Source organism: Protobothrops mucrosquamatus, unplaced genomic scaffold, assembly GCF_001527695.2.
Source record: "Protobothrops mucrosquamatus isolate PMUCROS unplaced genomic scaffold, P.Mucros_1.0 scaffold33, whole genome shotgun sequence".
Lineage (NCBI taxonomy): Eukaryota > Metazoa > Chordata > Lepidosauria > Squamata > Viperidae > Protobothrops > Protobothrops mucrosquamatus.
The window spans coordinates 592,821-608,636 of NW_015386417.1; the positions used below are offsets into that span (position 1 = coordinate 592,821).

The 15,816-nt window shown below is 34.3% G+C and overlaps 1 protein-coding gene across 1 annotated transcript in view; it reads right to left on the reverse strand.

The window, feature by feature from the left end:
• Positions 1–6,385: 6,385 nt before the first annotated feature.
• Positions 6,386–15,816, reverse strand: part of RUNDC3B (RUN domain containing 3B) — a 49,177-nt gene continuing 39,746 nt past the window's right edge. The window contains exons 9-11 of the mRNA XM_015811226.1: positions 12,006–12,152; positions 8,288–8,409; positions 6,386–6,531 (exon numbers count right to left, since the gene is read on the reverse strand). Of these exons, the coding sequence (XP_015666712.1) occupies positions 6,386–6,531; positions 8,288–8,409; positions 12,006–12,152 (415 nt within the window). The remainder of the gene's footprint in view (positions 6,532–8,287; positions 8,410–12,005; positions 12,153–15,816) is intronic.

Consider the following 15,816-nt stretch of genomic DNA (forward strand, 5'->3'; position numbering starts at 1 on the left):
CAGTACTCAGTAGACATAAAGGTCCACATAAGTTGTATTTTATTAGTTTCTACACCCATTGCATATGCATCCATGCCTCCACCAACATTATGTTCAGAATTATTCCCTATATGTTTGATATCCAAAAAAACCCTCGATCATGCTTCAGACATAAAATACAGTTAATGTTGCATAAACATATGGGAAAGAAAAAGACTGAAATCAGCATATGTTCCTGCAAAAGGAAGTGAATACATAAACTTTAAAAGCAATTTTCAGATACATAGTGGAACCTCAGTATTTGACTACTCTGAAAGTTTTAGAATTTGGTATTTGACATATTTTATACAAAAAATTTGTCCTGGTACTTATTGTTTGATACTCGATGCACAAGCTAGAACTTGTCAGTATTGGCTGCTTCGTGACTCACTGCCTTTTCCAGCCAAAACAAAGGGTTATGTGTTAACTCTGGCTCTATGCACATCCTCTTGCACTTTTCACTTCTGTGGTCATTTTCTGTATTTTTGTGCTTCTAATCATGGGTCCTAAGAAAATGAGCAATGATAGCACTGAGCAGAAAAGAAAATTACTTTGCACCACATTGAGAGAGAAAAAAAGGAGAAGAAATAATAGGCAAATATGAAAGTGGTATTCGCATTACTGATCTTGCTAGGGAATACAATATGCCTAGAACAATATCATTAAGAAGAAACTATTAAAAAGGAATTAAAGCAATAACAAAGTAGTGTTCCCAAACACTTGAAGTTCAAAAGTTGTTAATTTGGGTAAACAAGAAGCAATTAGTGGGTGACATTGTGTCAGAAGACATGATATATGAAAAAGCGAAATTTGCACAATGCTCTTTTGAAAAACCGGCACCAGGTGGTCAGAGTGTTGAAGTTTTTAAGGCCAGCCACGGTTGGTCTGATAATTTTGAAAATAGTGTTGTGAGGCATAGCAAGGCAGTGAGTACTAATAAGGCTACTGATGAATCCACATCTGTGAATTTCATGATTACATAGAGGCTGATGGTTTTGTTCCCTATCAGTTTGTTAACTGATGAGACTGAACTTTTTTGGGGGGGAAATGCCGAAAAGAACCTACATCACAAAAGAGGAGAAGGCATTACCAGGTCACAAACCAATAAAGACATGCTATTGTTGTGTGGGAATGTTAGTGGGGACTTAAAAATCAAGCCTCTACTAGTCTATCATAGTGAAAACCTGCAAATTTTCAAGCAGCATAATGTCATAAAAAGGGAATTCCATGTGATATGGAGGCCAAACAGCAAAGTTTGGGTCATGAGGCAATTTTTCACCAAGCGGATAAATTAAGTATTTGGTCCCTCAGTGAAAAAATATTTGCTGGAGAATGATTTGTCTCTGAAAGCTCTCCTACTAATGAACAATGCACATGCCCACCCTCCAGGCTTGAAGGTTGACTTACGGAAGGATATCTGCTTCATCACTGTAAGGTTCCTGCCCCTCAGTACTATTCTCACCCAGCCCATGAACAAGTAGATCATTTCAAATTTCAAAAAGTTGTACTCCAAGATGCTTTTCCAGAGATGTTTTGAAATAATCTCTGACACCCAGTTGATCCTCACAGAATTCTGAAAGAAATATTTCAATATCCTGCACTGCCTTAACTTTACTAATAAGGCCTGGAACAAAGTCTCTTATAAGGACAATGAATTCAGCATGGAAGAATTTGTGACCAAAAACTGTGACTCAGAGACTTCAAAGGGTGTGAGGCCGACCCTAAGCCTGCAGGTACATAGGGTACAATTGTGCAGGTTATGTATCTTTGGGCCTATCCAGGGAACTAGAGATCAATGCTGCTGAAGTTGAGTTAGTGGAAGAATATGAAGAACTTAGCACTGAGGAGATGCAAGAATTACAGAAGTAGCAGCAACAAGAGGCGGCTAAAAAGATTTATTCAGGTGAGATAAGGGAAGATGTCCCCAGTTCCTTGATAAAAAAAAATGCATGAAAAATGCACAGTTCAAAACTTTGTGGAGAAATATCATCTGGACAAAACTTTGACAAGCAATTTATTCAATGACCAAACAATTTCACACCTACAAGGAATTCTGAAAAGAAAACAAGCAATCCTCACTGGATAAGTTTTTAGTGAAGGTGACAAGGTGACAACTTGTGGTGCAAGTTGAAGAAAAGACAGAAAAGCAACTAATGTTGTATTGGAGGGGGGCTCTCCTTCCAAGCAACACTCTGTGTAACCTCTCCTCACTATTCTCCCACCATCCCTGTTAGAGCTTACCCAGACAAAGAGCAAGAGCCAATTCCAGGCATTTCAGAAGAGGGCACGGGGAAGAGTCAGGAAGAAGCTGAGGTCTCTGTTCACTCCAAGCAGAAAGTGAATGGGTCAGAGGAAGAAGAGAGGCCAGGAACCTTGGAGGGGCCATCAGGGAATGACCAGACAAGTGCTGGCTGGAGAGGAGAAATGCAACTGTAGCTTGGGCTTGGAGACCTAGTCAGAAGTAAAGAGTGGAAAAGGATCACAGCTGCAGTTGGTCAGTGGGATGAGAATGAACTGCCTCCTCCAGATCCTAGAATGCACAGGGTTGAACAGAGGGAGGCAAAACAGTCAGTGAGGTTACTCACAAAGGAAGCAATCTCATCCCTCCTAATGAATTACACCAGCATGTACCTATTTAGCCCAATGCATGGAGCAACGTGACATTGGAAACAGCTGCCAGTTTTTTCTGCTATTTATGTGCTCTAACTCCATGACTCCAATTTTCATGACTTCAGACCTGTGCTTCTCGTGACTGCATGTTTGGATTTCAGACCTGCTTCTCGCATTTTGGATTTGTACTTGACTTGGTTTTATTGTGTGTAGATTCTGGATTGTGCCTGGATTTCAGACTGTGTGTGTGAACTTGCAGATTTGTGCCTTTTCCTGTGTTCTTTACAACCTTGTGCTAGGTTGAACAGGCTTGGACTCAGGAACTTTGCAGTTGATGTGAGTGGGATCTGTCTTAATAAAATCTTAAAACTCAATTTGAGTTTGTGCATGTGGACTGGAACAGGACAATCCCATTAGGACACGTACTCTTCTCAGGTAAAGTGAAGTTTTTATTTTATTCAATTCAAATACATTAATTATTAATTTTTAGGTTTATTTCTCATATAATGATATACAACCCTATTTTTTTTTTTACTTATTGCCTTAAAATGTGCATTATCTTTGGTTCAGGAACACATTAAATTTATTCACATTTTTATGTGAAAAATTTATTTGGTCCTCATTGTTTTGGTACTTGTCATGCTTCCCGGGACCAATTAACAATGAGTACTGAGGTACCACTGAAAATTAATTTTTAATTTTTCCAAATTAGTATTTATACTCTGAAGAAAACTTTCAAGTAATTCAAAAAAAGTTTAACATATTAGATAGTCAATATGATATGTGTTTGAAGAGGTCACAAAAATAGCATGAACTAAGTAATCTCTGATACCTAATAGAATTTTCCAAATTTTTAAGGAAAACATCTATATATTTTACATATTGTTATCTACCTTAAATGAAAGGATTACCTAAATATCTAATCTTTTCTGATACATTTTTAGAAAAGGAAAACAAGATTGTTTTTTGAGTTGCTTAAGGTGTTGTACTGGGACCAAAGAGATTTAGATTCGAGTCTCCACCTAATCATGAAGATCACTGGATACCTGAAGTGAGTGCTGGTTGCTGATCTAGTGTTAATTTTGGTGTTAATCTCAGCTAAATGTTTTAAAACATAGCAAGCAGAGATTATCTGTAGACCAACTAATGCATTATCTAGACCAGGCATGTCAAACTGCCGGGATGCATCACGACGAAACCGCACCCACCCCATTGCCGGCAATGGGGGAAAAAGTCACGATATGTCGTGCGACATCACATGACGTCGTGAGTTTGACATGCCTGATCTAGACAATCAAACACTAGACCAACAATCAAACAGTAAACAACAGCCTAATGAAGGAATCACCAAGAACACTGTACCAGCACTTGGGAGGACAAGCCACTTGTATATAAACAGACAGCAAACCCCACTCTTAGTACTAATGTTACTTAATCAGATAATGAAACATTTGCAAGAAAACAACCAAGCTAAGAGAGCTCCTAGGACCTCACAGATATATATACCCAACCCTCATGTTTTTTTTTATACCTTGTATACAGTACTTCCTGGAACAGTACACAATTTTAAGATACTACTAGATTAATATGTGCAGTGATTTATAAGTACTGTAAATTACTCAGTTAAATATTGTTTTGAACTAGTAGAATCAAATATCAGTAGAACAATATTGTTACTTTTTATTCACAGCCATTTTCATGAAGGATTAGGATAATTTATATTGAAAAGTAATCACAGTAGACTTGTTTATTGAAATCAGGGAAACAATTTTAGCCAAATATTCAGTGCATTGATATAAATGAGTTATTGTTATTACTTTAAAAGCTATTTTTTTCAGTTGTGTACTAAAAGGTATAGACAGAACTATTTTAAGTCTATATGCTACAAGTATCATAAGAAAGAACAGGTAATATTCTATAACTAGAAGAAAACAACTAATTCCACGTTGACTAATACTATGTAAATAAGCTCATTAAAGTGATGTATGGAAAAATTAATACAGAATCCCCATTCTTATATAATTCTGTGCCCAAAAGGTGATAACAATATGGTTGAAACCTTTAAAGACAATCTTAGCCTAAACTGTGATTCACCAATTTATATGTTCAGTAATATTGAAAAATGCATAGGAAGAAAGAAAATATAACAACGTCTTTCGTTTAGCTGTTGGTACTGAAGCACTAATGACCTATTGACTTTCAGGTACAACAATATATATGTGTGATTTTTCCAGATAAAAACCAAGCTTTCAGTATTAGAATAGCTATTGTTCCTAACATTTGTCTACAGCACTTAATACTGTCTTGCTTAGCACCAGAAACTCTGAGCTCACTCGTGGTCATAAGTGAAGGACTATCATTGATAAAACACACTCATGCTTTATAAGAGCCTGTTCTCTTGAATAATTAGACTCCAGTGATAATGAGATCAATTGCCACAGTTGATTCAAACTACTTAGCGTTACTGAATGTAATCTGGGCAGTAGTCCAGTCATCAAGAAATAGTACAACTATAGGCAGCAGTGGTACAAAATGTTTAATGTATCTGCAATGTTGACACAACAACTCAACACATTTGCATAATTTTGGTTAGTTTTTCATTCTGAAAGCTTGGCAATTTTTCAAATTCAAGGCAGTCTTTTCATGCACAAGCATTGATTCAGTTGTTTTTTTCATACATACATTAAAATTTTTCACCCCAACTATTCCAATCAGTCATCAGCTATTATAAAAACTTAACTGTTCTAGATCAACAACTTATTGGACCATACTGGATTTCACATACAAGCTTGTTAGTGTTAGTCTACATTATATTTCTCATTATGTTCTTAAAAGATATTAATTTCACAAGAGATAACATGCATTAAATTACTTTATCAGGTAGCTAGTACATGTCATTCGACAAAGCAGGAGCTATTTCATTTAAAAATTTAGCTCACCACATACGTTACCACAATAAACTTACCAATACAGGATTCTGAGTAATCGTGTGCTTCCCTATCCCATTTTTTTTTCAAAGCAAGTCTTGCTGGAGGCACGTCATTTGTTTAAATTAGTAGTAGTCACACTGACAATAAAATTTCTGCACTTGTAGATACCCACATGTTGCAGCACACTAGTAAACAATGTACAGAACTTCTTTGGCACAATAAAGCATCTCCTCATAGTCCTCAAAATCAGAGGTCCCTGTAAATATGAATGTTTTACACAAGATTGTATTAATATACTCAACCGTTGCCAGTAATGCTGGAAAATAAACTCTTACTAAATAGAATTGCACTTCAAAGTTTAAATTGCAAAGCTTCAAAAATTAAATAAAGTTTACTGTTATCATACCTATTTGGCCCTCATTTTAAAATTTCATTACAGAATAAATAGCAAAAAATAGATTTGAATCAAAAAATTGCAAAATACTTAAAACATTTATATGAAAATCTAGTGTAACATTTTCTTAGAAGTTTTAGAATGAACCACTATAATTGTAATATTTTCTTTGCAGATTGAATTTAGTGATTAATATTTTTATTTATAGTGGATTTTAGTTTTAATTATTGTTTGTTGAAAACATGAATATTGTTATGGCGTTGATGTGTATCTTTGTTTGCAAAGACAGTTATTAAATACAGTTTTTTAGATTTATGGAAACAAAAAAGAAAGCATTTTTTAAAAACTGAGTTGACATTTTATAAGTCTTAACAATAAATTAAGGAATGCCAATTGAATGCAGAAATAAAAGCTTCTTTCTGTTTAGGCTTGTTCAAGAAGGTGTTAGACCAGGACTTGTTATCTCTGTTGTAGGACTTGCAAGATATTCACTTGATTTCAAGCTGGTGAGAGATTTGTAACTTGCAACTGATGTTAAAGAACCACAAAGGCCAAGTAATGAAGGAGTATCTTCTTTCCCTATTGAAGAAAGTTTTAGTTTAACAGTAGTAAACACATTAAATATGAGATGTTCAGGGCAAGATTAAATTGTTTTCCCTTCTCTAGATCTTTCACCCAAACTACTGCTATTTCAAGAAAGAAAATAGCATTGTTTACTTCATTTTCTTCTTTCAAGCTACTATTATATATGCTGATGAGCAGGGACAAACCCATGGAGTTTCCCTTGTACGCAACATGACAGAATCAAAAGAAAATCGTATTAAAATACCAGAAATTTCTATGCCTGTATTTTTCACCATTTTATTCTTTTTCTATCTTTGCCTGTATATTTTCAAATCAGCACTTTTGTTGAAATACCAACTCTGCTATATTCAGATATAGCTCATTGGGTCATCATTTCAGAGATATTTCCTTCTCTAAACAAAGAATCACCAAATGCAAAAAAAATCAGGGGGTGCAGAAGTGAACTTCTAACTTCCTACCGGCTTGACTGCAGCTGACTATCCTTCAGCAGTCAATTATGGGACTAATCCAGGGGTAGGCAACCTTGGCTCTTTTATGACTCGTGGACTTCAACTCCCAGAATTCCTGAGCCAGCATGGCTGGCTCAGGAATTCTGGGAGTTGAAGTCCACGAGTCATAAAAGAGCCAAGGTTGCTTACCCCTGGACTAATCTAACCAGCCTCTGGTGGGCTAGGGTGGAACCAGTCTGCCTGATCTCCAACGGCTGAAGAAGCAGCTGGTCTACCTGGTCTCCAAAGAGCTAATGCAAGACTAGTCTAATGAATCTCTGGGCAGAGAGGCATGATAGCAGTACTGAAGACCACAAATTTGCCAATTTTAATCCCATGGAAGTCATGGATCCTGGATTTTGAACTCATTCTGTAAGTCAGCCCTTTTGAGGTACCACAATTCAAACGCTGCTGCCCTACGATGCGCTGTTTCACCCAGTTAAAAGTTATAGACATGAATGTTTTAGTAGTATATAATTAAAAACCTCAGCAAGTTAAACAAAATTATTTTTAGTTTCTAGTCTCAACATCCTTTACAATGTTCCTCAGCTTTACCCCAAAAATCTCAATGTTTTTGGAGATGAGCCAACATTTTATTCCACAAGACAAAAAGCAGTGTCAAAAGTGTTTCAGTCCAGTCCATTTAAAATACCAGACTTAAATTGAAATATAGGTTTATTTTATTTTGTTATGTTGTACAAACTATCTTGCAGTTCTATATTTTACCATAAGATGGAGTTTTATTCTTTGATGAAAATATTTTTTCAACATTTTTTCAACATATTAATTTCAGACCTCACACTATAATCAATACCAGGACAGATGCTGAAGAATTGCAGTTTGCTCTCAAAATCAAAGCTGAACAGATAGCAAAGAGATTAGATAGATAGAAACCTTGCATAGATTTGTATTATCTATGAAAATTATATAATTATACCTATTCTCCAAAATGTAAGAAAAAGCATGTGTTCCAAATACTGTTTGAATAAATGTAATTATATTATTCCGCAGCAGCAAATACATAATATCATTAGCAAATCAGGCAAGTTTAGTCTCAAATCTTCATTTGAGACCAGAAAACGTACATGTAAGCAGATTACAAATCAGATATTTATGCTGCCATTTATACTACATTCATTCAACTTAATTTAATTTTGAATTGCAGATTTGTAGTTCTCAAGCTATACATAGAATAACTGTATAGTCTTATGTATACCTGCAAATTAGTCATTATACACAGATTTTGGGATTGTTCACCTTACCTTCACTAAGTAAATTTAGTCCATCTTGCTTCCCATCTGCATCTGGTACATTACCTGGATCCAGGGATGTCTGATAAAAGCTTACATCAGATGAGAGCTGATCCGGGCTGTGATAACTCTTTCTGCAATATCAGTGACAACTCATTTCATTACTTTTGAACTGATACGCAACAGAAATAACTATTTGTTTCACAATTTTCTAATGACAGTATATCTTTTTATAACACTATACATGCTTTAAATTTTCTCCCCTGCTTCTCCCCCAAAATGTGTAACACAATATAGTACATAAAACTGGAAAAGGAGTTAAGACTGTTAATATTATACTAATTTACTCTGAATCCAGCCCATAAACTTTTTTTAAAAATCACACTTTTAAATTTTTGCTTATGTTTATATATTTGCTACCATATTAGTGTTGGCTTATTTTATGCACTTGAAATTTTTAACATATACGTTTGTATCTAGCTATAGACTTATACAATGTATTGTTCGAGTTGCTATCTATCAAATATTTATCAAAAATATTTAGATAATTTGACTGAAATAAAGGAATGTAATTTTTCTAATAATATTTTGAAAAAGTATCAATAAAAATTCTGTGTTATTAATATTTCACTGTATCCTGCAAAGTTAAGAAATGTTACCAAAGGCACATAAAATTTAATAATTACTCATAACGGCTACATATATCAATGCTATACCAAGCTAAAATGAGTTAGTACCACAGAAGCATATATGTGTCACATTCAAAAATCCCCCATCATATAAGCAGGATACAATTAGAGCATTATTATTTATGTTCTTTTGTATCAATTGCCTTTCCTGCACTGAATTTCTGCACTGTTATTATTGGATGATGTTACTGATGGGTTTAGACCTACATTTTCCTTATATAAACTTCTGTGTGTATGTACGTATACACACAAACACAAAACTGCAAATGAATAATGCTAATTGGTTGAAATATTTCGTGTTTAAAAATCAAAGGACTAATTTATTAATCAACATTAAATATGCATTTAAAATATGGTTAATCCAGTGGAAGATCTTCTTTTGAATATATTAAATTCATAACAAGATGCTAAGGGCTGAAGTTTACTTTCAGTATGTTGAATGTGTGGAAGGGTCATTGGCATATATGTTTGGGCCTTCTCCATAATGGTCCCTTTTTGGTTTAATATTAATAGATATCTTAATAGCGTATTGGGAAGATAAATGAGATACAAAGATACTGATGTAATATTGAACTATTTTCATATATTTGGAATTCAACATATGAAGGACTCATATTTATCAAGTTTGAATTGTAGCTAGAAATTAATGAAAATACATTCAATCCTTATTTTAAAGCCTGGACTGATGAAACGTATCCACTTTCTACTATCAGATTTTTGATACTGACATCTAGACAGTTTGAGCTACATTTCGTCATGTGAAAACTTTAAACCTTAACATCAGTCTATATAAACGTAATCAGATCCAATTTTTTTAACCTGTATGTCGCTTAGATGCAAAAGGACCACCTGAGCAAAAGGTTACCCAAACAAACCAACATCTCATTTACATTCTATGTCTTTTTCCCATTCATAATTCTAAGTAATTAATGTTTAATATATAAAATGAGTAGAAAATAATAAAAATAATAAGCACAGCTAAACTATCACTTCCTTACAAGTCACATGATATTATTTTAACCATGCCAATTGGAATTTATTGGCACTATTTTTTTCCTTGTTATCTGTCTTGTTCTTGCACAAAAGCAAACACATGCCATGTTGCAAAAGCAAAGCTTATCAGCTCACCTCCTTTCAAAACAAAAATATATGTTTCTTACAAAATATTACATTAAACATAGTTGTAAATTATTTCAATTATTTTTCTTTGAAAAGCAAGGCTTAAATATGAGATAAAATATAACTAAACTATCAAATATTTGATTGTAATACCAGCCCTAAATATTATAACATCTATTTTATGACCAATATAAACTCTGGGACTATGTTAGCAAAAATATATGGTTAATAATTAAATGGAATTCTATAAATATGAGAAAAACAAGTAAAGTTCTTATATATTACCAACACATGGCTGTCTATGGAATTCAGTGCTACTAGATGGCTAATCTAAATTATTTAAATAAAATTTGACACATCAATGGAGGATAGATCTATCAATGGTTATTGTCAACAGCTATATAGTTATTATTTCCAAAATAATTTTAAACTATGACAAGTAACATAAAAGGTGAACTGTCACCTACATGTCCTGTTTTGAGGTTTTCTAGATGAACGTAATCTTCAACATTGAAATGGAAGAAACTGATGTAGAGAGGCTTTGGGCCTTATTGATAAGGGCTTCCCTTACTTTCTTACATACTGACCAAATCAAAATAGAATTCCTAAGTTTCCAGAAAATGTTGAGAATCTCCCAAAACATATATGCATAAATAGCGTATTTAAAACTATCTTTAAATGTGTGTCTTGAAAAAAAATGTATCCACACTTTCATATCATCCAGTAAAGTATGTAAGCAGTAATGGCTGAACTGCTATTTATTGATGAGGAAATCTTTATTTGTTCCAAGAAAAACAAATTCTAAACCATGCTTGAGATAGGATAGGTCTGTATACTTCTACAGCTTTGGTACACTCTTTGTTATTAAAGATCAAATACTTATCTTGATAGTATATGCATTAATAATAAACAATCTCATGTTAAAAAGTCAATAATATCCTAATGGAAATTTGTATCAAAAATTTAAAAGCAATACTGTTTCCTATGAGCATGTTTAAATGATCTTAATTATTCCAGTGTACCATATACATATTGCCCCAAATAATTTTTATTTCAACAATTTTAGAAACCCTAATTTTAAGATTTTAGCATTGTTCTAAAGTTAAGCAATAGCTCAGTTGAACAAATACCATTATTCTCTGATACATAATATACTACAATATGCTTAATTATACCTCACCAGCTTGTCAAATTGGGCTAATATACAGTTCAATTTTGAAATGAAAAACAATGCAAATCTGATGCAAAATTTAAAGCCTGTCAAAGCCTTAATGCGGAACAAAGTATAGAAATCTTTCTTGTGAGTTCTGCAATCTGTCTACAGTTCTTAAGCATTATATTTGATCAGTATGTTTTTAATTATGGTTAATAAAGCCAAGCTTGGAAAAGGAAAAGATTCACATACGAAAAACACAAGATAGGCAGTATCTCAATATCTTGCAAGCCTTTAATTATACTCGCACAAGTTTGATATATTTCCCAAGGACAGCCATTGTCACATGCAGTGCTCACAAAAATTATGCAATTTCAAAATATTTTGAATGTTATTTTTGCTTCCCATCTTTCTAATGTAGCAGATAATAAATTTTTTGAACAATTTGCATTGACAAGCAAAATTAACAAAAACAACCTACTTACACAGGAAGTGGTTTACATTAGTAATAAATCACTTTGTGCACACACAACAGTATAAAAATTGTGCATTGGGTACTATATAAACTATTTCTATTATAGCACTCTAAATGTGTTTTAAGGTAATGAAATATTTATCACGAGTATTTCTGCATTGTTTTAATAATTAGGCATTCGGCAGTTTTTGGTTGTCTGCTGAATCTAAAATTCTAATGGATGAGATATGCATGTGGAGAAGGTGAATGAGATTTCTGGGATTTTAGGAGCACTGCACAAATATATCAACTTACTCATCCCATTGCTTATTTTGCTTTCCATAAAGTAGCGTATCCAAGGCAACAGCATTAACATCCAGAGCTCCTGGGGAAGGCCACTGATTGGTGAGATGGGTAGTTAATTCTTGTCTTGATCTTAAATCATTATTCTTTAGCACAGTTCTGTGAACACATAGTGAATTTCATGCCATTAAAAGTAATGTCTTAAAATAAAGGAAGAAAATAGGCTGTTCTTGAAAGGTTTTCCTGCTAGCATACTAAAGCATTTTCTCTCAAGAGATTTCTCAATCAAAATTTGGCTGTTGAAGAACAAAATTGAATTCACGTGACACAACAGTATGGGGTGTTTTTCTTGTATAAGGGCAATTCGTAAATAAACCTCCGTTTGGTTATCAATGACAGACACTTGCAGATACAGAACTTTTATTACACACATTAGAAAACTACAACATTACATTACTTTTTGACATAATCGCCATTCAAATTGAGGCACTTGTCATGACGTCTTACAAGGTTTGAAATTCCTTAGTAGTAGTCACTCGGTGCCAAATCTGGGCTATGGAGGGGTTATCAAAAACATCCCAATGGAACTGCTTCAAAAGTTCTTGGATGTGTCTAGCGGTGTGTGGGCAAACATTATCATGAACCAACACCACAACCGAAGACAGCATGCCCTGACGCATGTTATGGATGGCTCGTCTGAGTTTTCATAAGGTTTCACAGTAGACTGAATTGATGGTCGAACCATGCTCCATGAACTTCACTACTTCTTTGGCATCTTCACATTTGGCGGGATTATCTATGGCACCACTTCTGGTGTAGTATTGGTTCATGATAATGCTTGCCTGCACACTGCTAGACGCACTTAAGAACTTTTGAAGCAGTTCTGTTAGGATGTTTTGGATCTCGCCTATAACCCAGATTTGGCACTAAGTAACTATTACTAAGGAATTTCAAACCTTATAAGATGTTATGACCAGTGCCTCAATTTGAATGGTGATTATGTCAAAAAGTAATGTAACGTTGTTGTTTTCTAATGTGTATAATAAAAGTTCTGTATCTGCGAGTGTCTGTCATTGATAACCAAACAGAGGTTTATTTCCAAATTGCCCTCGTATTATACAAGAACAGATGATCAGTCAATTAAATATGAAAATAAATACAATAAATTAAAACCGCTTACATAGTTTATTACATTTGACACTAAGCGTATACATTAAGATTGCTAATCTAAGTGCTGATTTATTGAAGAACCCTCTCTGTTTCTCCCCCCCCTTTTTTCAAAATCTAAGTTATTTCTGAATCAAGAACAGAACATTCAAAATAACTTCAATAGCTGCGGTGAAGTAATGAATTACCTATTCATATTTACTTCATGAGGGGGGAAGAAGAATTGCAGGATTTAAATGCTGCTTCATATGAATAAGTTGCTGCAGCAAAATTAAGATGTACAGAGTTTCTCTAGGGATAATTATGGCAGAAGTAACATTGTTTGGTGCCCTAGCATTTTCTTTTAAAATCACAATATAATTTTTACATCACATTGAGCAAAGTTATTCTTACAATTTTTTAAAGAAAAGCTTAAATATTTTGGAAGTTGTGGGTGTGTGTGGGTGTGTATGTGTGCATGCGTGTATGTGTTTCACAGAAATGAAAGTATAATGTATGTGTGTATATATGTGTGTGTGTACGCACACACACACACACACACACACACACATACACACGTATATCATTCTTTCATTTCTGTGAAAAATACATTGAGGTAGAAATATTTTTTCCCCAATCTCATGACTGCCACTTTTAGTCAGAAATATCAAAACTCAGTATGAGTCATAACAAAGGCTGTCACTTGGGAAATATTTAGAGTGTTTATAACTAATAGTGCAACCACAGCTTTATTACTTACCAGTACTATGAATTCTCCTATTGGGTAATCTCCTTCACATATCCCTCTCTATGGAATGAGTTGTGATCACCACCTTGACGACTCAGATCTGTTGAAATTTCAAATGTCATGGATGTGAGCCCATGTGGTGCGTTAGCTGTCTTCTAATTAGTAGTGTTAGAAAGTCCCTAAAGCAAGCAAACTAACACAAATACAGCATGCTGAGGAAATCTGAATTTGCGGATTTATGGAGGAGATAACAATAGTAGAATTCAAGTTACTGATATGCAGTCTTTCTGCTGATCACGGTTATTTTCCAGGCTGTCACCCTGGGACTCAATCTCCCCAATGAAAAGAGAGGAGTGCAAAAAATATATTAAAAAATCCAATTAGATTTGGATGCAAATAAAAGTTCCAGATCAACTTCATATATTATGATGGTCTCATGAAATATCAGTTACATCTAAATCACTAACTATTTTTTTCTGTGTTAGCACAAACCAAACTATTTTTCTGTCAAGTAATGACTGAAATAATTTTCAATCTCTTGGAACATTCAAATGTCCAATTTGTAATTTTGGGGAAAGTGACCAAATCAGTATACAGGAGAACTTTTGCATCCAAAGGAGCTTTAGCATTTTGTTTTTTTGCTTTTTTCAGCTGAGTTCTTCCCAATTTCAAAATATTTCACACTTCTTACTTGTGAAGCTATATTAGCTATTAGCTCCTTAAATAAATTCAAATTATGTCTTCATCATTTTCTTTCTGCCTAATACATTTGAAAATATTCTTATTATAATTTATAATTATAATTACAATTTATATTAAATTATGAAATTATAATTTCATGTGCAGGCGTCCTTATAATGTTCTACCTAGAACAGGCATCCAGTCTTTATGAAAAATCACAGACCACAGATTACAAGTGGTATAAAATGGTGCACAGACTACTATCTAGTATATGACGCTTGTACTGAAAGGTCTACACTGGTTGTCAACTGCCTACTAGCCCAATTAAGATGCTGGTGCTGATTTGTAAACCTCTCAACAACTCATCGTTTGGTCTCTGAGAAATCACCTCTCTTTTTCTAAATCTGTCCAATGACTTACATCTGTAGAAAAGACCATTTTGAAGATGCCCTCTATTACCAAAACCTGTGTGATACATGGGAGAAGAGTCCTTTTATGTCACTGCCAGACTATGAAATACTCTTCCTAGAGAGGTCCATTTTCTACCCTCTCTTCCACTATTTAGAAAAATTATAAAAGATAGAACTTTTCATGAAGGTTTCATCATTAGCTGATGCTGATTTTGTTAGGTTTTAAATTTTATACTTTTATTCTAAATCATCTTTAAAAGTTTGAATACACTTCCGGTTTTGGGTTGCAGTGGGTGCAAGCACACGAAGAGACTTCTCTCTTCGTTACCTGCTTTTCCTCTGCTGGTAGACCCTTAATCGGGTCGAAAAATCACCCTGGAGGGTTGACTACCAATGAGCAGGACTCTCATTGATTGCGGGAGGAGGAGGCAACTCCTTCTGCGGTCCGAGGCAGCTCCTCAGGGCTGATGGAGAAAAGATCGGCCAGTAACATGGCCGATCATTTAGCTGCTGCAGCCGAAAGTCAAAAGAACATCTAAGCGTTAAGAAACCATCGTGGATGATCCCGGTGAGACTTTTCCCTCTCTCTCTTTGCTTAACTACTCTCCTGTTAAAAGCCTTTTGAAATTACTTCCCTGCTTTATTTATTTATTTAATTTATTTATTTAATTTAATTTATATGCCGCCCTTCTCCCGACAGGGACTCAGGGCGGCGCACAACATATTTAAAACCAGAACATATATACAATCCCCCCCTTAAAACCGAATTAAACCGAATTTTAATGTTGCGTCTTCCGAATATTTAAAACCCAATGTAAAATCCACCCTAGGTCAGGTC